Source organism: Idiotropiscis lumnitzeri, chromosome 7, assembly GCF_059441095.1.
Source record: "Idiotropiscis lumnitzeri isolate Australia: NSW breed Sydney's pygmy pipehorse chromosome 7, RoL_Ilum_1.0, whole genome shotgun sequence".
In the NCBI taxonomy this organism is placed as follows: Eukaryota; Metazoa; Chordata; class Actinopteri; order Syngnathiformes; family Syngnathidae; genus Idiotropiscis; species Idiotropiscis lumnitzeri.
Genome location: NC_142397.1, coordinates 7,778,299 through 7,803,941, shown reverse-complemented (window position 1 = coordinate 7,803,941; position 25,643 = coordinate 7,778,299). Strand labels below are relative to the sequence as shown.

Genomic DNA, 25,643 nt, shown 5'->3' with positions numbered 1-25,643 from the left:
TGGAAGTCTGATAGATGGCGAATTTTAACTTTTGGAACAATGTGAAAAGAACTGATAAAATATGTCCTCCATCAGCGCACAAATGAGACGTGGAACAAAGTTCTCTCTTTGATTTGCACCAAGATGCCTTTGCTCAGAAAAGATGTAATAAGGGTTCGAGACAGACATATTCCACCTGAATTTATTTTTAGAGACTCTTGTTAGACAACTTAATGCCATGTTTAGCCAACTGAAAAAAAAAAAAAATATATATATATATGTATATATATATATATATAAATAAATATATATATATATATATATACATACACACACACACCAAATTTGGGCATGGAAGGTTTCGCGATCAATTTGTAAAATTGCCTTTTTTAAATGACAATATTAATAGCAGCTGAGTAGAAGATATTATTAAAACCGTGTGTTACTGAAGTTTGGCGACTATCACTCATTCATGTTACTCGGCTGTTGAAGTATGTAGGACAAAATGTCTTGTTGGACTCATGTATTATATCCAAAATAATTAATAACATTACAGTCAGTGTGATTTGGGGATGTATTAATCACGCTAATATGGCAAAGCTGACTGAACTGGCTCCACCGCTGCTGCATCTTGATGCTAATGAGTCGACATTCCACATGGGCTTTGAAAAACAAGGTCAGTCAAGTTGTAAAAAAAAAAAATAGTAATATTTTCACATTCTTATTTAATGAGCTTCATACAGGAGTGCAGGATCTCAAAGCCGTGCAGCTCTCGAAGTGTGCCCACGTGCCTGAAAAAATACAATTAGAATGGTGACAAAGTGTGTGCGTTTATGAGTAAAGGTCAACATTACTGGCAAGTTCTGCCGCGGACTAAAAATAACAAGCAGACGTGTTTCATAAATAGATTTCGGAATTTCTTTATTCTTCAGGTGCCCTGTTCTTTCTCTCCTACTCTCCTAAATTACAGACGGGCACAAACTCATTCAAGGTGAACTGCAGTTTTCGTGTCGCATGAATAAAACTAAATGAAATAATAAAATCCAAATATTTCAAAATATATGTTTATCTATTTTTAGATGTGCAGGATAAATGTTGTATATTTACTGATGAGTGGTTGTCTCCTGGAGGCGTTTAACTTTTTACCAGGTGTGATTTACAAAAGAGAGATATTGAGCTCTCCATGCTTTTGTGGTTTATTGTTGGCTGCAGATCAATACGGACGTATATAGCTACCCGTGGTTTATTGTCTGCAGCGTAATATGGAGACACACACTTATGGAATTGAACGGTTTTGTGTTTGTGACTCCGTGCTTCAATTCTACTCACTGTGAATCACGGAGTAATTCACAATACATTTTTTTTTTTTGCCAACACTGCCAGACGGACAAAAAAAAAAAATCTTATCTCATTTGAATTATGCATGCTTAATATATGAGCGACGTCACCTCGCTTTTAATCCAATTTAATTTGCTATTCAGCAAAATGAGCAAAACTACAATGCTCTAAAACAAATATTGATCACCTCGTAATTTCATAGCAAAGGGCTTTCTGGTTTGTTGTTCTATCGCACAATCACGAGCGTATGCTTTGCAAAGTGAGATGAGGGCGCACCTGGGCTCGGACTGACACAGCTTCCCCAGTGCGATGGCGGCATTTTTTTGCACAGCTGTCCTCTTAGCGTCTCCGGCAGCGTGCCGGAGCAGCTCAAGCACGATATCAGTGCCAAGCAGGTTGCTGGCAATGCCCTTCAATTCGAGGCAATGGGCCAGACACAGGGCAGCATTTCCCGACACCATCTCATCACAGCTGGAACTCAGCAAACGACGGACAACAGACAGCTCTGCGGCCAACGATAAACGGAGAGCAAATTTGAAGAGAATATGAGTGTTCAAATATGCAAAGTCATGAGCGCAATGACGTGAACACGAACGGGCGTGCACATGTATTTTGCATATTCAGTAAAGTCCAAAATATCATTTGCGCTTTTGAAAAGTAAAGGCATTCTGACAAACATTTCTTACTTTTGTCAGACTTCACCAGCTCCTCCCGGGCCAACCGGCTGGCGGCCGTGCACACCGTCAGGATCTTTATAGCGTACTTAGTGGCAGCCGAGTCGGCTTGCTGGCAGCCAGTCAAAAAAAACAAAAAAAACAACACATAATTCAACAAATACCCAGAGACGTGTTTTTTAAATGAATAAAAGTATCCCATGGCCCAAGAACACTAAAACAAGAAATAGTGATCAGATTCTGTCATTTGAGCAAGGCTTGTCATACAAAAATGTCACAAGTCAAAAAAGACATTGCCTAGAATTAAACAAATAGAAATGAAACAATCATTAATGACACGAGTGATACTTGTGTTTTACCTGCCGAGATTAACTCATTCACAACCAGCCGAATCAAAAAAGCCTCTTTGACGTATTTAGCCGTCAATGGTACTAAATGACTTTGAAAAAAAAAAAATCCGTATGTAGTACTGTACTATACATTAAACTCGGTTGTCCGTATTTAAATGCAGTACGCTCCATTTCAGGCATCAACACCCCTAAACCGACTCTGGTTGCGTATACAGTTGTGCACCTTGAGCTGTCGCTGCAGCGTCTTCACCACATCTCGCTCAACAACATGATTAACAGCCTCGGGGGACTGAGCGAGGACGGTGCTCAACACACCCACGGCTCTCTGGAGGACAAAAAAAAGGCGCATTCTCACTGAAAAGGTAGAAAGAATACAAAGCAAAGGTGGTCGAGCTTCAAACGGTGGAATGTATGAAGAAATTACCAGACTGGGTGGGGGGGAAAAAAGCCATCTGAGAGGGAGAAAGCGCGTTCAAAGAAAATGACCTCTTGCGGGAGGACTTACTCACAATCGAGATTGGTTGCAAATGGAGAGAGGAGACCAGGTGCACGCGTTAGTACATGGAATCAATAAGCATTAGAAACCGATTTGAAGCAATAGAAAAGCAAAAAGGCATTGTGGAGGTGCGGAGAGTTCAGACTTGTACTGGCCATGAAATGATAAAGGCCAGGATAATGAAAAGAGAAAATCAAGTATTAAAGAAAGGACACAGGGTGTTGTCTGATTTGGGAGGCAATTTAGATTTGGGAACAACCACAGCTTCAGCATCTCAAAATTGCTTGCTTTGGAATCATGTGGGGGGTTTTTTTTGTTGTTGTTGTTATTAACGTTCTAAAATAGCCTTTTCTAAATTTTCTAATCCACATCCTCCACACAACTTCACGCGCAACAAAACGGAAGTAAAAAACAAAAAAAGCAGAATCAGGGTGTAGGTTTCAAAAGATGCCTAAAAGTTGCACTCAAGCAGGATTGGAAAAGAGTTTCTTTTAGGATTAAGAGTGTGAAAAGGGTTTAAAACAAAACGACAAACTATTTGCGGGGATAGGGAAAAATATGTGCTTATTTGACGCCCATTGTTATGTAGTATTTTCTTTTTTACAAAGAAAGTGTTGACCATAATGCATCTATCATGCTCATTTTTAAAATTAGTATTTTATTGGAGAAAAAAAATGCATCAACTTATTTGTGAATGAAAATAGTTTCCACTTAGAGTTTCCCCCTTAATTGCTCCATTTTTTTTGTGGGGGAACCTGAAGCTCACACGTAGCATAAGTGATTGCTCGCAAGTCATGCGCCGGCTTGTTACTCAGAAAATTAAGTTAGCGCAGTGGTCTCCAACTCGGTTTCAAGTTCCTAACTTTAGCATCGAGAGTCTGATGTAACGGAGAGAAGCTGGTCATTTTTCTAAATAAAATATATTTCAACCTAGCATGATAAATAAGTACTTTTAGTACTTTGGGAACAAGGTCGGGGTCGACAATTTTTAAAAATGTTTTTTTTTTAATGTTCTACCTGTATGAATGTAAACAAAACAATTTGAAAGTACACGGTCGTATTTTGGCTGTCCAATCGGCTTCTGGTAGGATGATTCACACCATTAGGGCATTTTGCCAGAAAAACGTTGGTGTTCAGGGGACCACTAAGTTCAGGCACTCGTAACACGAGGCGCCACTGTAGATTTAAAATGATTGAATCCGACCGCCAGTATATTTGTCATCTCATGAACCAAAGTCAGCCACCTCTTTTCATCTACAATCATTTTTTCCATTCATTCCAGTTTGCAAGGTTTTGCCCAAAGTGATCCTGGGAGGTTGGAAGCATAGAAGCAACAAGATGAAAAAATTAAGATTCAGGTGGGAACGAGGTGTCTGAGCGTCACCTCTGAAGGACAAAGCCATCAATTTAAGAGGTGTGTCTCAAAACACCTGTCCATATCGTGTTTCTTCATCATAAGAATGGTACGCTACTTGCAAAGGCGATGTAAAAAAAAAAGGGCATTGGTAATTGCTTCTAAAGGCAATGTGCTTGCTATTCATGCTTGAGGGATTTTAGCGAACTCAACAATGTGTTAAAAACAAGAAGAACAGACAATGTCAAAAAAAAAAAAAAAAAGGGATGTTGACATGAGGCTGCGGGAAAAAAATAAGCCTGCCAGGCAGTTGGTGTGCAGTAAAAGTGAGAAACGAGACAGATGGGTGGAAGTGTGGGACACTAAGACCGCTGCTTAGGTAGAGTGGAACTGCTGAAACAGCCATTAGTGCAGACAACAGCACCTGGAGCTGGAGCTTTTAATCAAATACAGTGACGTATATAAAGCACCCCCCTGAACAATGAGAAATTCAGCTTCAACATCGGGGCTTTGTTGCCAGAGGGCTTACAAGCTAGGAAATGACCCACAAATGTCATGCGGGTTTTGCTTTGGAAAGTATAACTTTTCAGGAAACTTCAGTTTGACTGTTAAAAAAAAAAAGGAAAACCGAAAGGGAGTTTGGCTCTACCCATGCATTTTCTCTGTTTTAGTGTGTTCGAGTGATATAAAAAGGATGGCTCACTCACAGTAGCAACACCTTCGTCATCACCGCTCAGCAGATCCAGGCAGCAGCTACACAGTGAAAGTGCCTTTTCCTACAAATAAAACTCTCACCTCTTAATACGAGAAATAGAAAAGTCATCACAAGCCACAAATATGTTCTGCACTGATTTTTTTTTTTTTTAATGCGAATGACAAAAGAATAACCTTACCTTGATGACAGGGGAAGTCAGGGTTGAAAGGTTGATGATCAACCCAAGAAGAGGGTAAAGTATCTCATTGTAACCGCATGCAATGCATTTCTTCTGCAAGGATGTTGAACAGTCAAACAGCCAGCAAAGAAAAAGCAGAAATACATTCATAATAAATGAGGATTTTACAGTAAGCAATTGTAATAGGTTACAAATCTATACGATGTCCAGTACATGTTATATTTAATACAGAGCGGTGATTCAATTGTGAGGTTCGTGCATATAAAAATAGTGTTGTTTTACTGGAGAAATTTCCTTTGTGTGACTTTTTAATATGGACTTCCTGACATATATTTTTCATTAGCCTATAGTGCAGTTATGATCCTAAAAGACGGACTGGACTGATTAACCAGTTTGCCGATGATGTAAGATCGAACGCAGATATACGTTTAATTTCTCATAAGTAAATGATGTTACGTTGGAGGTCACTGAGAATGTTGGACTTGTGGAGCAGTGACAGCATTCAAACAAAAAAAATGACTCCTTAGATTGGGGATCCTCGATCCTGTCCTTGAGGACCGGTGACCCGTTTTCTATCTCTTCCTGATGCAACACACCTGATTCATTGGATTAGTGGGGATGTAAAACACATGGTCTTAAAGGGGAAGTCAAGTCAAAAAAAATCTTTACAATTATGTGTTCAATGCGGCTACTACTCTAAACAAGGTATTCTGATTAATATTGCATTTGTGGAATATGAGGTAAGCAGCAAAATCCACACGTTCTTAGCCATCTCACAGGGCGGCCATTTTGCCACTTGCTGTCCACTGATAATTACATAATAGTTACTCAAGGCTCAGGTATCAACCCATCACGGCTTAGCTCGCAAACATCGCACGACCAAATTCAGACAACAGCTAAGCTCTTTAATCATTGTTTAATTTTTGAACCAATAATCTGATTTTTATTCTGCCAAATATCGGAATTGAACCCTAATATAAAGTCTGCTTTGCAAGTAGTGGTCACAAACGTCTGACATGATCAGGAAAAACCACTGAGGCAGTTCTTTTATCTACTTCACTTGTACGTTTTCAACACAACAGTACACACACACACACACACGTGATGGTACTCACGATGGCAAGCAGGAAGGCCTGCCAACAATCTGCATCGTGAGCAAGAGCGTGACGGATGAAGTTATCGCGACTCAGACTGCCGACAACTGATAAAAGCGAAGGCATGACGTGCCGATTTCCCTTGCTGATATTGCTCTGGAAAGAAAAGACATACAAAAGACATACGTGCAAAAGAAAAATGCAAATAGTGCGTTTTCTTTTTTTTTTTTAATATATAATCTCACCATGATTGTTGTGAATGGCTCAGAGACAGAGTCTGCCAGCACATTCCTGAGCCGGAGGCAAAATCTGCAACACGCGATAAGACACAAGACATTATGGAGTAAAATTAATAATGAATGCGTGATCAAGATCAATGTGCACATGACCTCGCACGTACCATATGGAGAGTTCAGTTACAACGAGCAACTGTAACCTTTCAAGACAACAAATTGGTGCATTAAATGACCATCTTGTTCTCCCTAATTTACAAGAAATGTCAAACCGATTAGGAAACATTTCTGCAATTCTGTACTTAGCGATTGCCTTGGAAGATTAGACTTTGCATCCGCAAAGCCAAGTCGGTGAAGAATACTTTTAATCCAATTCATTTTGCATGGTGTTTAGGATTATTAGGATTGCAGGTCAGCCGGGTACACCCACAATTTTTTGCCGCCATTCACACTATGTATCCATTCTATATTGACAAAATATTTGGTAGTGAATTCTCTCTGGACACTTAATTAAGAATATCTGAAGAATCTAGATTAGAGTTTACTAATCAGGCTGTGGAATGAACGGGATGCACAAACGCAGAAACGGATGATTACAACGGAACGTTGGCTACATGACTTTAAAGTTTTAATTTTTATTCTAAAATTGGCTGACCTTAACTCAAATCATGTGGTGCATTTTATCCAAAGGTACAATCCAGGTGGATTAATGCACAAAAGCAACAAGGACATTTGGATAAAATGCAACGCGGCATTCCAGTTAAGGTAAATTGTTTCAAGACAAACTTTAACACTTGAACATTTTATTTGCCCATGTTTTGTCGTCCTTTTCTTGCAGAGCGAGACGCACTCCGCTCACAGTTTATGAACAATAGCTGTTTACTATCCGGCTCGACTCTAACTGAACGTTCTAAGTTTCCGAACAGAATGTTTTTCAAAAATGCCGTTCGTTTACTGCAGTCGGCTCCAATCACCGGGTTGCTTATTTAAAAAAATAGATGCTAAATGTCTCAGTCAGATTATGCTAATATTAAACACACAAGCTAGCGAAATCATTAACGGGAGCACGTACGAAGCCCGAACGTCACACAGCGCTTTTAAAAGGCTCACAAAAAACTGCTTGGAGGGATCAGTCCAAGCGGCAGCAAACTATTTTTATTCATAAAATAAATAAATAAAAATAACGGTTACTGTTGGCCGTAACCACGCCGAGACGACCAACACATCGCTGACAAGTGTCATTTAAGAAGTCGGTCTCTCCTCTCTTCTTTCCTCCCGCCTTCCGCCCCCCTGTTGCCTTCACAGCCTCTCCAGAAAACAGGAAACCACAGAACCCGTGAACTACATACAAGATCGCTCCAGGATCATTCTAAGCAAATATACAACATTGTAAAACACTGTCGAATTAATAATGTGTCAAGTTGAATTGAAAATGCTTACTTAATAAAGGCCAATACTTTTAAATTTTGTTTTCTGTTGCTGCTAATTGTGCCTATACAAAGAAAACGCATAATTTTGACCCCGCTGAACTCGGTGCCGGAGAGACAACGGAAATTGATCACCCCATTTCAGTGCCTGGCATGTCGACTTATTTCCTACTGTGTTCAAGAGCCCCGGTTGTCCTTTCATGTCTGTTTTCATGAGGCTCCAGATAGGGGAACCACTTGAAAGCAGCTCTTTACCTCGAAGAGACATTAACACTTGGGCCACGCGTTGATTTATTAAAGATGCTGGCGCTTCCATTTCTCTGAGAACCTTACCATGATGGAGCCACACTCTCAAGTGCATTTAATATAGATATGATACATGGAGGTGTAATAGGCTGGCCTGTGGGACACAGTCAAGATTGTACATTTGGAAATACAAATCATTTGGTGGTATGAGAGGAGAATCAGGTTTGCAAGTGCTGTGCTTGTACTTTTTTTCTCTGGCCAACTCCTGCAAAATGAGGAGCGCGCCGTTCTCCCGTTGCTGCCCTGGCCTCGAGATGCACGCCATGAGGCTCCTCGTTAACCTTTCGAGTCAGATTAAGGAAGGACAGATAGGAAAGAAAGTAAAAAAAAGAAGGGACACAAAGGGGAGAAATGATAAAAGCGTTTTGGCAAACGGCATCTTATTAACTTGAAATTGCATTCTATCAGAAACGGCACAAAAATGCTGAGAGAGGTTGTGTTGGGGTGAAAAAAAATGCCAAGGAAAGAAGCAGAGGCTGTAATATTTCATAGCACGTGGTAGAAATCCTCGGACGCCATGCTAATGCGGCCAACATTAAAATCAAATTCCAAAGTTAAGTCGTTAAGATTTTAAGAAGGCTATAACGAAGCGGCATTAAAAGTTGTAATTGTACTGGAAGACAATTTGGAATTATCACAAATTGCCGAGGAAGGAAATAACAGGGCAGAAATGTAAAAAAAAAAAAAAAAAAAAAAGTTTTGACAAAAAACATGACTTGACGATGACAAAACCTCATACATGGGGAGATCCAAGTTGTCAGAAAGAAGACGTCTGCCGTGTGTTGTTTGCGAGTAGAGACGTAACAATTCCAGGCACTCCTTCTGCATTGCGTCATTTTCAGATGAGACCAATCGAACAAGGCACTCTTTGGACACGGGACACGTCAACAACATTTTCTGGTTTTCCTCTGAAAGCCGCACAAAGACATGCTCACAGACAGAAGTGAAAATGGGAACGAATATAAAGTCACTTCTTTCCCTGATGATGAATCAGAATCAGAAATCCCTTTATTGTCATTATGTGTGTGAGAATGTGTGCTCATTCATCCAGAAAAACATTGCTGTGTCGAATACAAATAAGCTGCAAGGAAAGGTTGAGACAAAGGAATGAATCATCGTAGTCACAATTAAAGATTCAAAGACCACATGACAAAAAAACAAAAAAAACATTAAAAAAAAGCGCTCAGGTGCCAGCATCGAAGGACGGCAAACTTTCCCAAAAGAGCAAAGACAAAACACTGATTATCGACGTACCGTTTTCCCGGCATGTGATCGTCCAAACATTGAGAATGCAAACACACAAGTCTTGGCTGCACGGGTCATTTGCTTCCTGCAAAAGGCAACTGTGAAAAAAAAAAGATAAATACATTTGTTTCCTTCCAACTAATTAAAAGTGGCTTTTTATTGCTTTCTCAGGGGCACTGAGGTACTTGTCCAGCCATTAAAGTGTGAAATTAGGCAACTCAATATCGTGTGAGCTGTCCATGTGAGAAAATGTGTCTCTCAAGCTTTTGGTGCACAATCGAGCCCATCTTAATAAATGCCGTCCCCGCGCTCCCTCCGGTGATTTGGCAGCTACTTAGTCATATCTCAAGACATCACCTGTCAAATCGATGCAGCATTATCTTTATAAAGGCCGGAATTTTGATACAGTTCTCAAATTGGATCTCATTAAATGTGCATGTCACCCGAAATAAAGTGCCTGCTGAGTGTGGATGAACAATGATTTCAAGACTTCTGCCAGATATGCAGCAGGATCCAAATGAACTATTTCCAGCTGCGATCGCCTGACACAGAATGTTCCCCCACTTTGATGTCAGCGCTAACAATTGATGAAGATGTTAACAAGTTAATTATAACCTTAATGTGACGTGCGTGAGGGAGGCAGGATGTTACGGAGCTCCTAAAAGGACATGGAAGGGAGACAAAAAAAAAATGCATTCCCTCGCAATGATTTAAAGAATTTTTTTTTTTTTTGCAAGGGAATGTTTCTTTTTTTTTCTTTTTTAAAAATTGTATTCCCTTCGCAAAAATTTGAAGATTTCTTTTGTTATTTTTATATGCAAGGAAATCTTTATTTTTGTGTACTTCCGGGTCATGTCTGGTAACAAAGATGGAGCGTGTTCACCGAGGGTGAGTTTAACTGAATTTTACTTTGAACATGGTTTGAAATAAAATGACATAAAAAAAGTTCTTGAAGCATGGTTTCCAAACAAACACAAGACATCTGAAGCGAGAGCTAAACAAAAGAGGTTGTGTTATCTTGGGATATTTGCAAGTTTTTTTTTTTCCATGTCACTTTAGAGCAGGCCTCCTCAATCCTGTTCCTCGAGGTCCGGTATCCTGCAGCCTTTCCATCTCTTCCTGTTACAACACAGCTGATTCAAATGATGAGATAATCAGCAAGGTCTGCAAAAGCTCGATAACGATCGTTCAGGTGTGTTGCACCTGGGAGAAATGGAAAACGGGCAGGACAGAACAGGATTGAGGACCCTTCCCTTCGAGACTCTGTAGGATTTGCAATTCCTGAGAGAAAAATCATTTAAAAAAAGAAATAGAGAACAGCTCAGTTATTTCAATCTTCTGATTAGAATCTCATCCTTGCACAACAACAACAGTGTCAGGTCAGCGGGGGATTTCCCAACACTCAACCATCATTGTGCGCGAATGTGCCTATCTGCTGCTCCATTTGTCAAAGCTCCGGTGAGGGCTGACAGCCAACTCTCCCTGCCGTCTCCTTACCTCCTCGTTGTGTCATTGCTGTCGATAATATTGAAGCCATTGTGCAGTCTGAAAAGCGTCTGGCCGCTGCCTGTTAGGGCGAAAGCAGTAAATGATATGAGATGATGACAGTCGGCCATATTTCATGACATTATGGAAGTTATCGAGTGTGGGGCAACATTGCGGCGCTCACGTTTCGTTACATTGTTAGCGCCCGTTGGACATGACGGAGAAGAGTGAGATTTAGGAGCAATGGTGTGGTTCCTCACTCGCTAAAGTCCAACTGTGAGACATTATTTTTTAAAGGTTTAATATCAACCCCGCTAGGATATTTGCAGCAGCGAGTAATGTAAGTCTTATCCTTTTCTACTGAACGGCACGATCCGACAGCTATGACATCACTCAGCAATCATCAAAACGAAGAACAAGAAATATTGGATGAGAAATGTAAGCCAAGGAAAAGGAAAACGCACAACAGTAAAGTAGTGATGCATTAAAAAAGCATTATTACATAAAAGAAATCCAGATCTGGCATTCTCGGCGCGGTGTGCTTGCTCGTTGTATGTGTTTGTACTGAGGAAGGGTTGCAAAAAGTGTGTTAAAATTACCATTTAGAAGAAAAAGAAGGCGCCGAGCATGATGGATTATATGCAAACTACAATGTTTGCCTTTTGGCAATGCCTCAAAATGAGTTTGGGTAAGCCGTGCAGACTTTCAAAGTCAACTGTTGGGTCACAACAGAGGAGGGTGTTGAAAGGCAACTTCAGCCCGAAGCTTAAAAAAAAAAAAACAACTTCACACAATAGTAAGAATATTAATATGCAACGTGATCTAATGGACATTTTAACCTGCGGGGGCAGGAGGTGCGACTGAGAGGGCGAGGTTGTAAAACACACACGCCCACGCGCACTAGCCAGCACGTACACGGACACGGACACAAATTTCTAATTCATGTTTGGTTTTATGCAATCCTTTGGCACGTTTTATGCAAGTCATGTGAATAACTTCCAACATGAACGTGAATAATCTTAAAGTTGAGCACAAGCCCAGTTTTCGGGTGCAACAAACGATTATTTTGCTCGTCGACTAGTCACCGAGTAGTTCCAATTAGTCGATTAATCGGCTCGGATGTTAACTGTCACATATCACAACAGCAAGCGGCTAATATTAAACATTTGGTACAAAAGATATACTCACATCTTCCTCCTCCAACCTTGAAAGTTCGCACTAGTGCAACCTCTTATTTGATTTTTTTTTTTAGGCACACCATCGAGAATCTACGATGCCTGGACACCCAAATTGGTCCCAGGCTTGAGCCATGAGATAATTTATACAACTTTGAGACGCTGTATAATAGTCACAGTGGCACTTCTACTTTCAACCATGTTGACCTTGGCTCCCTGGCGTCTTATCTAAAGTCAAAAGTCTCAAACTTGGGTTTTCAAACTGGACAGTGATTTTAAGTTAGATCGGCAAATTAGTGCTGTTGTCCGATTCAGCTTTTTTTTTCATTTTAGCCATGCCTTCGTTACATCTAGGATTGATTACACTAATGCTCTTTATTTTGGAGTCAGCCAGTCCTCCATCAAGCGCTTCCAACTGGTGAAAAATGCTGCTGCTCGTCTTTTAACTGGAACTCGGAAGACGAAATCTTGGCCTCTCTTTACTGGCTCCCAGTGCACTTTATAGTTTGCTTTAAGATACTTCTGTTCATCTTCAAATCTCCCAGCGTTACCTTCACCCCTACGCACCAGCCCGCTGCCTCAGGTCTGCGGACCAAATGGTGCTGGAGGTGCCGAGGACTAAGCGCCGCCTCAACGGGGATTGTGCCTTTTCTGTTGCCGGTCCTTCCCCATTGAATGTTAAGCTAGCCCCCTCTCTGTCCACTTTTAAAACTCGTTTGAAGACACATTTTTATTCATTAGCTTTCAACTCAACATCAGACTGTCGCTGTTCTTCTGTTCCTCTGGCATCCACTGTTTGTGTTTTAATTTGTGTTCTAATTTACAAATGACACCATCTGGAAAGCGCTTTGTTACAGCTCCAGCTGTTGTGAAATGCGCGATATAAATAAAGTCGTATTGTGGTGTGTGTTAGTTAACGTTGGACATGGGAGTTCAAAGTTGTTCAAAGTTTCATAAAATTGGTGTCACTGAGAACAGCAAAGACTACAGCACAATCGCTGCACGGACTAATTACACACTATTTATCAATTGGTCTGGGGCCTCGATTTACACGACCCGATGTGGCCCGCAGGCCTGGAGTTTGACACCAAAAGCGATAACCCTTGCTGATGACTCCCTATTGCCGTAAATCACATAAGAGCAGCAAAAATTCCCGGCATGCTCCAGGAACCCCGACTTGTCAATTTCAAGAACCTCGGCCTAACTTGTCATTTATCTACAGAGCCGACCGACAGCTTTTGTCATTCGCTCCCTCCCACGCTCCAAAAGGAGTGACGGGGTTGTCTGCAAGGCCTGCTGCCGTTGACGTGGTGGCATATGCACCTGCGAGCACAGATGTTCCATTAACTTGCTGCCAGACTGGCTTTGAAAAAGATGATTACTGTCACACAACTTGGCTTTGTCTGCACCAACAACTAAGACAATCCCATTTTTAATAAATCATTTTAGTTTGGAGCTCCCGCAGTAGCAGATGAAATCACAGTGCTAAGAGATGCGTCTCCTTCTGCCAACGCTTGCTCTCCAATCCAATCATTTCACAAAGTGAAAGTTAATCAATTCCCAGGCATTATAAAATGTTTGCCAATTTTTAATGAGAATACCAAATAAGCGTGAATAAAACAAAGAGCTATGCAAAAATGTAGCGCCTTATTCATTGAATTGATTCCATAATCGATTTGATTCTATACACAAGGTCCCGATTCAATTTGATTTTCGATTCATGATTGATTGGTTTAGAATTGAATCAAGGATTTCACGCAGTACCAATTTTATTTTCGTATGGAAGGCAATCTCAGAAGAACAAATGCGGCAATTAGTACAAACTTCTTACCGTAAATAGGTAATAATAAATTATTTATTTATCTAATTTATATATTTGTCTGTATTATTGTTGTATTGCACTGGAGAGGGGAGCCCTCTAATCTCGTTGCACACTTGAGTACAATGACAATAAAGGGATTTCTAATTTCTAATTTCTAATAATAATAAATTAATATTTACAATAAATACATCTGCATGCCTTCATGCTTGTTGGCGATGACATCACTGCTTCCGCCATTTATTTTTTATACGCTACTTTCAAGCGGTGACAAGATCTCGCATGACACGTGAAATCAGGTACATTTATTGAATCGATTTTTTTTAATTATTCAATATATGGTTTTCAGGCTTATGAAAAGGAAAATCGATTAAAATCGATTTACCATTTTTTTAATCCAGCTCTACTAGTTTTAATTCTAACCTAGCACAGAAAATTGGAAAATTAGGAACATAAAATAAGACTGCGGGGTTTAACCTCTCATTATTGGAATCAAAAAGTTCCATTTGGTGCCCTACTTCAGGTGCTTCACTCGGAGCACTTAAACGCTGCCTTTTCTTGATTTATTGCCTTTTGTAACTCCTTAACCCGCCTGAGATCAGCGAATCAGTGGAGCAGGTTATTAAGATAGACTAGAATGAGCACAAATTGATTCAGCAGAGACAGCACCTTGTTCAAAGAGCGATTTTTTTTGGTTTTTCAAAAAAAAAAAGTACACTCACAGTCGGTCACGGCTTGGGAAAGAATCTCCAATATTCCGCAATAGTAGAGCAGCATCTGCCCAGGCTCTGACAGCTTCTCCACAAGCTGAGGGATTAGTTTGGATTTTTCCACTCCCTTGTCAAAATCTTGCCTTGCATTGAATTCTTGACTCTCCTTCTTCTCTTCCAGCTCCATCTTTGTCAGGTATTCTGTGTTACAGGAATGCAAGAATCATATCCTCCCAAAGTCTTTATTTATCCTTATGTGGATATGTCATTTGGGATTTTCTAGCTCAGAATCGGAAATATCTATAGCAGCCACATAAAAAAAAGAGGTTACAACAAGTCAAAACAGACCGGTCAGTTAGCTCTATTTGATAGGTGAGAAATTTCATGTTGAACGTGTGACTAAATAATGATGTTGAATTATATTTTGTTTTCACTGAGACTGTTCTTCTCATCCAACAGAATTGAGAGCAACAGTTATCCCACGCTTGTGTTGGCACACCTGCATTTCGTGTTCCCGGATATCGATTCCAATTTCCAAAATCGATTCGATTCGATACACGAGGGCCTAATTCGATTCGATTTTCGATTCACTTTGATTGGTTTTCAATTCAATGAAAGATTTCACGCAAGACCAATTTGATTTTGGTATGGAAGGCATTCTCAGAAGAACAAATGCTGCACTTAGTACAAACTGTTTGCTCTTAGTCAAAATATTCATATTTACATTAAGAATTCCAGCCAATGGCATTATATTAATCAAGTACGTTTTATTTAACATGACAAGATCAACACCATAAATACATCTGTCTTCATGCTTGTTGGCGCGGACGTCACTGCTTCTGCCATTTTGTTTTGATACGCTACTTTGGCGTAGTAACAAGATCTCACGTGACGCGTGAACTCATTTAAATTATCTGTATATGGTTTTATGAATCGACATCGGGCTATGAAAAGGAAAATCGATTCAAATCGATATATCAATTTTTCTAAACCAAGCCCTTCTTAACAGTATTTTTCGATTTTTTTCTACTTCTCCTACAAGTACTTGCATTTTTGTGTTCGGAATTCATTTGTCTTCTCCGCCACGTTTTCGGAGAAGCAAAAAGTCCATTAATGCATTCTTAAGAAACTGCTTCGATGGTTAAGTGGAGGCGTTTCTGAATGCAAATGAACCTAAAAATACTTGAATTGTTTTCAAAACCAAGTGGCATTGAACAACACAAGAATACTTTCTGCTGTTCACACGTTTGATAAACACTTTTTTTTAAACAAACTTTCTCAATCTTAGTTCTTTTTCTATGCACGATGAATAAATGAGCCCGCCGCTAAAAAGTCTTGTTTGCAAATGCTGGTCTTTTGACTTCAGTTTAGTATTCAACACGATCATCCCGCAGCGGCTTGTACCAAAACTCAAGTCATCAAGCGTGCGAGTCAATAGCAGCTCCTTCAGGCCCCACAACTGTGTTCAAATCCATAACACCAAATACATCATAAAGCCTACGGAATAACGATGAAGCAGACTAAAGGAAGGAGCTGATCCAACTGGTCTAGTGGCGCAAAAACAACAACACCTCAGTGTGCTAGAAACCAAACAGTCATAGACTTCAGAAGTCATTCACAGCATCAACGATGCTGCTGTGGAGAAAGTGCGCCACAAAGTTGTCGGGGTTGCACATCATCGCCACTTCCTCCTATCACAATTTCAGGAAAAAAATTGCATTGCGATTTTCTGAGAGATATCGCGATTTCGATTTAATTTGCGATTTTCTTTACAACAGTGACATTTACAAACATGGCACAAAATGCCATTATACCATTAGAAATAATAAAAGATATTACACGAAAGAGGTTTTGCGTGAGGGGCAGTTTTTTTCTCAAGATTATAAAAACTTTCTGTCAAGTACAAAATCGTTCTGTACATGCAGTAAACAACCAATTTTTTTTTACATAGAAAACGTATTTATTTATTTATTGTGGCTTATATACGGGTGCGCCTTATAGTCTGGAAAATATGGTGTGTGCGTGCGGGGGGTGGGTGTGTGTGTGTGTGTGTGTGTGTGTGTGTATTTATCCCAATAAAATCATTGTCCCTTAGCAAAGCTAATTTGATTCAAATGTCTAATTTTGAGATGGTTTTGGGGCAGTCCTATAAGATGATCAATTTCTAAGATGTTTGAGAAAATATGCACATTCTTGTTTATCATCTACAAACTACTGACAACCCAGTCGCGGCAGTGACTCGATTGCAACTGGACGGCTGTGTTTGTGATGAGATGCGAAACCTCTTCCAAGACAACCAGAACAGTCCAGTTGCAATCGATTCGCTGCTCCGAGAATGAAACGACGTGGGTGAACTATAATTTTCACAGACACAGCGACAACGTAACTCACAAATTCCAAAAAAACAAATATTGGATTTTAAATTATTAACAGAATTTTCCAAGATAAAAAAAATGTTCAAAATGACCAAAAAAGGGTCAGCGTTTCTTTTTTTTTTTTATTTGTCTTGACTTTTTCCAGCACTATATTTACAATACGTAAGGGGAAAAGACTCACACTTTACCTTTAGCCATCTTCTCCATCTGTGGTTCAAGTTGAGCTATCTTTTCAAAACATTTTCTGGACTAGGAAAAAAAAAAGAAAAAGCATTTGTTGAATGCAGCGTGTATCCACACTCTCAATTATAATCTCATTATCAACCACAATGTGCAACATTGCCATTGAGTCAAAGTTAATAACATGTTTTTGCCATATTTAATGAGATATTCAAGTGTGTACTATCCTGCATTATTCATTTTCCTCACAACTATAAAAAAAAAAAAAGTATCCTCCTTTCAACATCTAGTGTTTGAACACCTCCAGAGTTACTGTATCCTCATGAATATGTTACAGAAATATGGATCAGCAAAGATCCAAGGAGAGTTCACATGAAAGCCGAAAGAAAAAAACAACGTTAACATGGATGGACAGTCAGCTAGGCCGCGTCCTCATATGCATTCTGAGCTTTAAAATTCTCTTAATTTGTTAACGTATCATATCATCATAGAAAATTAGATATAATGAGCGCTAGTCATACTTACCTCACTAAACTTCTTCAACCCGAGATACGCCTTGCCCATGTGGAGGTAAGCCTTGATGCAGTTCTCGTTACACTGACACAAAAGGAAGAGGACAGCTTTAGTAACATTTTGCAATTTGGCAGCCATATGAGGTGTTTCCTATTTAAGCGGTGCCTTGAGATATGAGCTCATTTATTTCCGTAACCATGCAAAACACTCATATCTCAAATCATATTTCCCGAGCTGAAATGAATAGAAATGCCATTAACTCATTCACTGCCATTGACGAGTATAGAAGCCAAAAAGTATTTTCATTTTCCGGGGGCTGGCAGTACATGAGTTCATCTGTTCCATCCCACCCCTTGCTCCACCAAAAAAAAATAAAAAAATAAACAAAATTAGTGTTTTGAATGAATGTGTTTTTTTAACTAAGAAATACGTCATTTTTTAATGTGACAAATGAAGAGAACTTAAAGTATTATTTTACATCAGTGGATATTGTACTGCACCATCTTGGCCACATGGGGGCAGTAAAGCACATTTGTACAATGCATGTACTCGGTAAACTGCAGTAATGTTAGTTGTTCTTCATAGGATAAAGAATATAGAGCTCTCGATATTGTTATATTATTTGCCTTTTATATTTGATAAAATATCCGCTGCTTAAAGGGTCATAATACTGCGACGCAGATGCTTTTCCGCCAATCACGTTTTTGGCCCAAGGAAGCAACAGAGCCGCGTCTTGCTGCACCGAGTGTGCTTTTTATTTTGAAGGCCCAGCTTGCAGGATATTTACGCTTATGATGCCCGTGTGTTGTCAAACCGACCAGCAGGGTCATTTTTTCTGCCTGTGGTTTTAAATAAAAGCCGGCTTTGTGGAATATGTCGGTTTTGGACACTAATACTACACATTTATCAGTATGAAAGGAGAGCGGGAAATTATTTGCCACACACAACGAGGTCCTGTGGTTATGTGCAAAACTCACTTGTGTGTTGGACACAATGAGGACAGATTTGCCAGTTTGGCCGAGTTGGACAAATATTACCTGGCTGTCCTCGTTGCTAGCACAGCAAGCAAGAATTTTTGGGGGTCTACAAACAGCAGGCGAGACTTCACCCACCTCACGTCGATGTAACAGCTGAATCGCTGCTTGTTAATGAGCATGCTGTTTTTTTTTTTGTAAATTATGTGGATGAATGCACACCTTTTTGAATTCTAATTATAGCGCTGTGCTGAAAACATATAATTTCCAAGCGATTTGCTAATGACCGCTCGACTTTTACCGCATTAGCTTCAAATTGGAACATTTTTTAATCATGCCCATCCAACTAAGAAGCTCTACAAGTGTCATCATCACGACCAACATTGATACAGTAGCACAATAGGCCTAAGAGTGCATTAAAGAAAAGAGGCAGATGTTTTAGGATTTAAAAGGCAAGGCTTGAAATAAGCGGTTTTCCATTGCTGTTTTTACGTCAAAATTAATATTTTGTGCCTCATTTGTACATATTGAATAGCAAAACTGAGACTCAAACGGCAACCGTCAAAAGTAATGATGTGTACTGGGAGCAAGATTATTACAGTTTTGGAATTTTAATTGTAGTTCTTTTTTTTTTTTTTTTTTTTAATCCAAAATCTTTTAAATAAAATCGTGTATTGTCATAGAAAGTCTCTCCAGAAGGGTGTAAGCTGTCAAATCAGCAAAATGGGAATCCGCCACTTCATATTTGTGTGTCCCAATACGTATATCGGCGGGCTGACTGACACATGAACACCGAGGTGGCCAAAGAGCCGCAGTTACATTGATTTCCACTTTTATTTTCATAATCTGTGCAGCATTTTCCAAAACGATGCCACTTGTTGGCACTAAAATTTGGCTTTAATTGTGGCTTGATTACAACAGTTAAATTCCACTTTTGCCAACAGACCTCAGAGTTTCTCTTTGACTGCTTTGCCGTGAAGTGCATCCCATGAATCCGTCCGACCACAGGGTGGCATGATATGACAAATGAAGCTGCAAATGATTGACGCAAACATCCAGCAGTAACTTACCTTCAGAGCCCATTCGCAGTCACTGACCGCCTCTTCGTACCGCTCCAGATTGATGTAAGCCTAAGGAGATGCAAACGTGAACACAAGTGGGGCTTGTGCGTCAAAAATACAATAATTTGAATTTTTTTTCTCCAATAAACACCTTACTTCTGTTACTCTCTGCAATTGATTATGAATGCCCCCAAGCTACCTTATTGGCTAAAGGTTAACGATGCTCAATTTTTATCTGAACAAAGTATTGATTGAGTGACAATCTCAGAGAGGATTTTATTTTAACATATAGGGGGTGTTGCAGATTTGCATGTTAAATTTTGAGCTGCTTCTTAAGTTGCGACATATTTGTGATAAATCGATATATATTGTTTTCTTAATATTATTGGCCATATTTACGGCATATATTTAATTTCATTGAATTGTCCAGAAATATTTAGTACGGATATGTGTTGTTTATTTGTGTCAGTAGAAATATTAAAATATTCATATGTTCAGGGTCCAAATAATATTTGAATTATGAAGGACTGAGAACAGATCTCTGTGGTACCTCATATTTTAAGTTCTACTGAAAAACATTCTAAATGAGTTCATTAGAGGTAAGCAATGCCAAAAAAGGTGTCATTTTGCAGGACAATATTTCCGTTGTCGAACATTTAGAAGGTGAGAACGTTTAGCAAAGTATTCACTTGCGCTCTGTTGGTATACAACTGCCGCATGTCGCGTAGTTCAGCCAAGCCTTCGCTGTAATATTTCACAGCAGTCTCATAATCTCTTTGGGCATAGGCTTGATTCCCTTTCTCCTTAAACGCTGTGCGGACAAAAAGCACAAAACGCTAAACAGGAAATACAGCTGGCCGTGCAAACGGTACAACAACCTTTCCACCTCTCAACAGCTGATTGAAGTGGCAGGTAACAACACACCGTTGGCCTTTTTCTCTTGTACGAGTCTCTTCTTCCTCCTGTCTTCCGCATCTCTTTCCATAAACCTCATGAAATTCTCTGGGCATAAAAAGAAAAACACTTCTTTTGGCATTTATGTCTCCGATGCAGAGCCCGCATTGGCATAAACAGTAACAGTAAAAGGAAAAATAAAGAATCTGTTGACCTTAATTACAAGAGACATACAATGCAATATTTCCTTTCATTGGCCCGTACCTGCACTTTCAGTTGGTGCAGCCTGTAAAACAATAAGAATCATAAATATATTATTGACAATTGAAATGTATTTAAAGGGGAATTTTTTTTTTAAGTTTATGAGTGTGTGTGTGTGTGTTTTGTCTTTACTATAGGAGGCTTAGATGTTGGGTTTGTATTGATTGTGGTCTTGTTGAATTTTGTCCTGCAGGATCCATTCTGGGCTGCAATTTGGCAATCTGCCTTCTTGATAGCTTTCTGCTGGACTTCAACGTCTGATGAGTTTAGGTCTTTCACAAGCTTGCCTGGGGGGAGGTGAGGGTGCAAATACGGTGCATATATTAAGACACAAGTCATTAATTAAAAATGTTAGATCAAATAAAATAGCACACAAGATTAAAACTGAACACTTCTGTACAAATTAACATGGCGAATCCAAATGTAAGATAATAGTAAAATATCAATTTTTCTAGTACTTGCTCTTTTTTACCTGCCGAAACTGCTAATTAGATGACCAAGTTTTATGGAGTATACATACTTATATCGTCGACATTCTTCAAGAAAACGTCCAAGTCTTCAGTTGAGTACATGATGTTTGGCTCCATTTCTTTTCATTTTTTTAAGTTAAGTGTACAGGCGGTTACCCTTTCACACGAATGAACCTTTTGAGCACCAAACACGATCGATTTGTATTTTTGTAGAGTGCTAAAATGACACCTTAAATAATGTAGGGAAAAAGTATTAACGTGAGAAGACAAGCGATTGTGAAGCAGACCGCGTTGTCTCGACGTCAACACTGCGAGTTGCCTTGACGACGTGGTGCCTTCAAAAATAATTGGATATTGGAAACTCCTCCACCAAATTCCGAAAACCAATTGAGTCGATTTATAACAACAACGAAATGCAATACACAGGCCAAAAATATTCTCTACATTTTCAAATCAAATTCATAACGAACATCCATGTCCTCGTTTTTTTGTAACTTCCAGATTCCTTGTTAAACTTTTTTTTTTTCGAGACAGTTCTTATTTACAATATAAAGAATTATCACGTTGCGGAACGAACAGAGTGAACAGTACTTTGAAATTGTGGTTGCATGCAAAACTTTCTTTCTGAAACAGCACTTCTGGTTCTCAGGGTCAGGTGAACGCTATTCCTCTAACCAAACAATATAAAATCAACAAAAGCAGTTCCTAAAAATGCTTAATTTATGCGCCCTACATTATGATAAAGTTGTTTTTAAATTAGAAAATTGTTGCGCTTATCCATTGTACGACACTGCCCCCAAGTGTTTCTTTAAAATATTGTACAGTGCCAATGGTTATCAAACATTTTACCCTTAGCACCACCCCCAAAAATTTCGTCTCAATTACCACCACCATGACCAACATTGAAATACAGTAAGTTATAAATATTTATTTGTCACAAGCGAGACGGATGTTTTATTCCTAAATATATATATATATTTATAAAATAAAATGTAACCATATCTGATGTCTATGTGACATTTCAGTCAATAATAACCCACTGCAATTCTCTTTTTTAAGAGACACTTCGCGGCTCGACACTTCGGAAGCACAAAGAAACAAAAGTAGCGTTAACAAAATTTGAACTTGTTTTTGAAAGATGGACCCTCGAAGTCAAATGCAAAGTTTGAATTCAATCAGGGTCCTTTTAAAGTGAATTTTAGTACTCATGTTGTTGGGGAAAAATGTGCGTTTGTTGTAAATAGGACAAGCTGTGGTCTTAGAGGTTTGCCACCCATTTCCTGTCAATAATTCTGAGAATAGTAGCTACGTGCGAATAGGATGAATTAACTTCTTGGTTCATGCAGGATGAAAAACACTTACATGCCATTATGAGTCAAATGATGAAAATAAATATACAAGCTATGGCCCGGAGGCTATTTCGGCCCGCCATCCATTTTCGGCGGCCCACGGCAGATACGTGACACAACCCGCTAGGCTGCTTAAAAAAAATGCAGGTGGGCAGAGTAAGAAAGGAGAGATAAATTGGTGCGTGTACTGTACAGCTATTTTGGATATGCAAAGATACAAATAAACGATGTCCAATTAAAATAATACTATTTGTTTTGAATGAAGATAATTCAATTTTAGAAGCAAAATCTTCCACTTTCTGCTCCGTGTCAAGTTCTGATTAATGCACATTAATGATCATAAGTGATCGTTTTCCTCATGAGATGATCCTATCATCCTACATGCCTATTTGCCAAAGCAAACAAAAACAGCATCTCATATCCTCTAGCCACTTCTCTTTTTGTCATGAATTGTGTCATTTAACAAAATGGCCGCTCTTCTATCAAGCGCATTCCATAGCGGCTGGCTTTTAAACACTCGAAATAGCAAGACTGATATTCTTGCACAGGCACAACTCGAGAGGTCAAGAGCTACTCAAGAAGCACATACATGTTATGTAACCTGAAGACTTCAAATCATCTGGTAACTGTTTGGTTGTGCGTGTGTGAAAATGACGTTTGGTAGCAGCAAAACAAAGTTTCAGTGATGACTCATTTTTATTGGGGGGGTCACTTTGCAACGGCTGTGAACGTCACAGGGTTACATCTCGGAGGACAACAGCTCGTGTCATTGACAAAATGGCCTCTTCGCTCTTTATCTGCCTTTCCACAATCAATCCACTCGAGGCTCCGAGTCTTTTCTGTGGGGTTATCTCCAAAGATGCCCACTGACTTTCCTACCGGAATACATTCTGGGATTTATTTACTTTTAGCAAAACTTCTGGTAAGTTGTCACGCAGACACACAATCGAGGGCGAAAGGCTTCGCATTGGCCAACTTTTAGAATAACAAAGTAAAAAAAAATGTTTCCTTCACATTTGGAGTTCCACGCTTCTTGTAATTGACACGAGTGAAGACACAGCACCTAAAAAAAATCATTTACAAACATGACAGTTACTGACATTCATAGCAAAGCAGAAAATCATAAATGAGCTAACCAGAATTACTAAAACAACGTACATTGACAACATTTACGCATTAACAGAAAACTTTAAAAAAAAAAAAAAAGTTTCTGCTTTTATTACACATGCCCTTTTGATCTATCTGTCAATTAGATATCATCCTTCTCAATTTTTTGTGTGTAAATTCATTTGCGTATGTTGATAATTTCATTTATAGTTTACAGTCTGGGATGATTTATTTAACGTAAAAAAATATCAGTTCCAATACTTATACAAATATTGTTCATAGGTAGTGATCTCTCACCATAGAGTCAAAACATTTCATATTTTCGTCCACCCAATATACAGTAATTAACATCTAAAAAGTTAACTTTTAAAGTTTAACACCAGCTGCAGCATTTCTCTTCAAACTGTCAAAATTTATTAAAAAAAAAAAAAGTAACTTAAAAGTAACTAAAACTTGAGTAACTCATTCCTCTACTAGGAACTTATTACTTCCACATGCAAGTAACGCGTAATATGTAATATATTACATTTTGGAAGTAACTTTCCCAGCACTGGTAAATGATGCCCGAGCGGCATCAGTGTGACGCTCTTGAAAGTCAAACACGCTGCTTGGGGACTCCACCCATCCCATACAAAAGGTGATGGCCATCGCTGTCCCTCCCATTCACTCTAGCTCTGACTACGAGGCAGTATGGAGCGAGGACGTCCCCAATCTGCGGCGCCCTCCTATTTGGCGTGGTCCATCTTCAACACTTTATGTTGCTGTCTGCCGATTGGCATTGCAGCAATTGTCTTCTCCTCCAAGGTAGGCCTTGTTTTGCTTTTTGTCTCTCACTCCATCAATGCCCCCCTTAAAAAAAACCTTGCTTGTGTTTCAACTGAAATTATTCTCCGGCGCTTTTTGTTCTATTTAAGGTACAGAACGCCAATGCTACCGGGAACTCTGTCGCAGCAGCTGATGCGTCGAGGACAGCCAAGATCCTCAATATCGTGGCACTGGTGTGCGGATTAATTGTCCTCTCCATCTTCATTGCTCTCAAAGTCATTGAACTCAATGAAAAGCAGCACTAAAGGGAGGCACTCAATGGGGGAGTCTGTGTTAAAAGTAGTTTGCTTCAATGGACTTTTGTCTCTGAAACAAAATTAAAAGTGCCTCTTAAAAAAAACAAAAAACATCCTAAAAACACTTGAGTCAAAAATAACCCAATCTGGGTCAAAAAGGGACCTGTGTTTTTAGCATGGATGTTAATATCTGTGTAAGTGTATGCGTGAGTTCAAGCTTGCGCAACCTTTTACACGTTTAAGTATGAAATGCAATTCAAATGTTGCATAAAAACAAAAACCATTTACTTATCCCTGAACACAAAAATTCCAATTGTATTGAACTTTTACTGAATGATTTTATATAAAAAATAAACTGTGGTACTGTACGGCACATCAAATAATAAGATGTCATAAAGTTTAATTAAAAAAAAAAACAGACTTGTTTTTGTCATTTTTATCACAATTTCATCCCCCCCAAAAAAAAACACAAGTGCTTGCTTAAAATGTTTCTTATTTACATCTGTGTAGATTTTTGTTGCAATCTTTCATCAAAAAAAAAAATATGACTTAAGCAGTCATGCCATCATGCTAACATAATATAATATTGTTGGACTTCTTATTCTTTGCATGGTTATAATTAAGTGAATTCCGTGGTTGGTTTCCAAATGCATTACACATATATGAAGCAAGTTGCTGAAAACTGGTGCAAAGAATGAGACCTATGAAGTTATAAACCCTGAAAATATCTCTTTCCTGACTGCAGTTTGTCATTATTTCAATCCCCAAGCAAGGAGGTGACCTCATTTGTTCCATTAGAAATCATATGGCAGCCTCATGC

At 39.1% G+C, this 25,643-nt stretch overlaps 2 protein-coding genes across 4 annotated transcripts; one reads left to right on the top strand and one right to left on the bottom strand.

Annotated features, from left to right (window-relative positions):
- Positions 1–165: 165 nt before the first annotated feature.
- ttc12 (tetratricopeptide repeat domain 12) lies at positions 166–25,642 on the bottom strand. Of its 2 annotated transcripts, XM_088301184.1 has the most exons (21): positions 21,357–25,640; positions 20,969–21,123; positions 20,840–20,861; positions 20,606–20,683; positions 20,371–20,492; positions 19,691–19,750; positions 17,659–17,730; positions 17,142–17,202; positions 14,591–14,779; positions 10,887–10,956; positions 9,399–9,487; positions 8,884–9,052; positions 8,330–8,425; positions 6,424–6,487; positions 6,200–6,334; positions 5,085–5,177; positions 4,899–4,967; positions 2,565–2,666; positions 2,004–2,103; positions 1,594–1,822; positions 166–770 (listed from the first exon to the last, which is right to left on the bottom strand). In XM_088301184.1, the coding sequence occupies exons 1-21, from the start codon at positions 21,421–21,423 to the stop codon at positions 701–703; spliced, it is 2,112 nt and encodes a 703-aa protein (XP_088157310.1). In that variant the 5' UTR covers positions 21,424–25,640; the 3' UTR covers positions 166–700. The 2 variants fall into 2 exon arrangements, with proteins under 2 accessions (XP_088157310.1, XP_088157312.1); XM_088301186.1 differs by lacking the exon at positions 1,594–1,822 and having other exon boundaries at positions 21,357–25,642.
- On the top strand, positions 10,248–25,557 carry LOC148333362 (interferon-induced transmembrane protein 3-like). Of its 2 annotated transcripts, none has more exons than XM_088301189.1 (3): positions 10,248–10,277; positions 24,435–24,566; positions 24,677–25,557. In XM_088301189.1, the coding sequence occupies exons 2-3, from the start codon at positions 24,453–24,455 to the stop codon at positions 24,830–24,832; spliced, it is 270 nt and encodes an 89-aa protein (XP_088157315.1). In that variant the 5' UTR covers positions 10,248–10,277; positions 24,435–24,452; the 3' UTR covers positions 24,833–25,557. The 2 variants fall into 2 exon arrangements, with proteins under 2 accessions (XP_088157315.1, XP_088157316.1); XM_088301190.1 differs by lacking the exon at positions 10,248–10,277 and adding an exon at positions 22,197–22,218.
- Position 25,643: the final 1 nt, after the last annotated feature.

Coding starts and splice junctions, on each gene's coding strand:
- LOC148333362 (XM_088301189.1), top strand. CDS start 24,453: ATGGAGCGAGGACGTCCCCAATCTGCGGCGCCCTCCTATTTGGCGTGG. Junction 24,567..24,676: donor CAATTGTCTTCTCCTCCAAG/GTAGGCCTTGTT, acceptor GTTCTATTTAAG/GTACAGAACGCCAATGCTAC.
- ttc12 (XM_088301184.1), bottom strand. CDS start 21,423: ATGGAGCCAAACATCATGTACTCAACTGAAGACTTGGACGTTTTCTTG. Junction 17,731..19,690: donor ACTGCGAATGGGCTCTGAAG/GTAAGTTACTGC, acceptor CTTTTGTGTCAG/TGTAACGAGAACTGCATCAA. Junction 8,426..8,883: donor GACAACTTGGATCTCCCCAT/GTATGAGGTTTT, acceptor CTGACTCGAAAG/GTTAACGAGGAGCCTCATGG.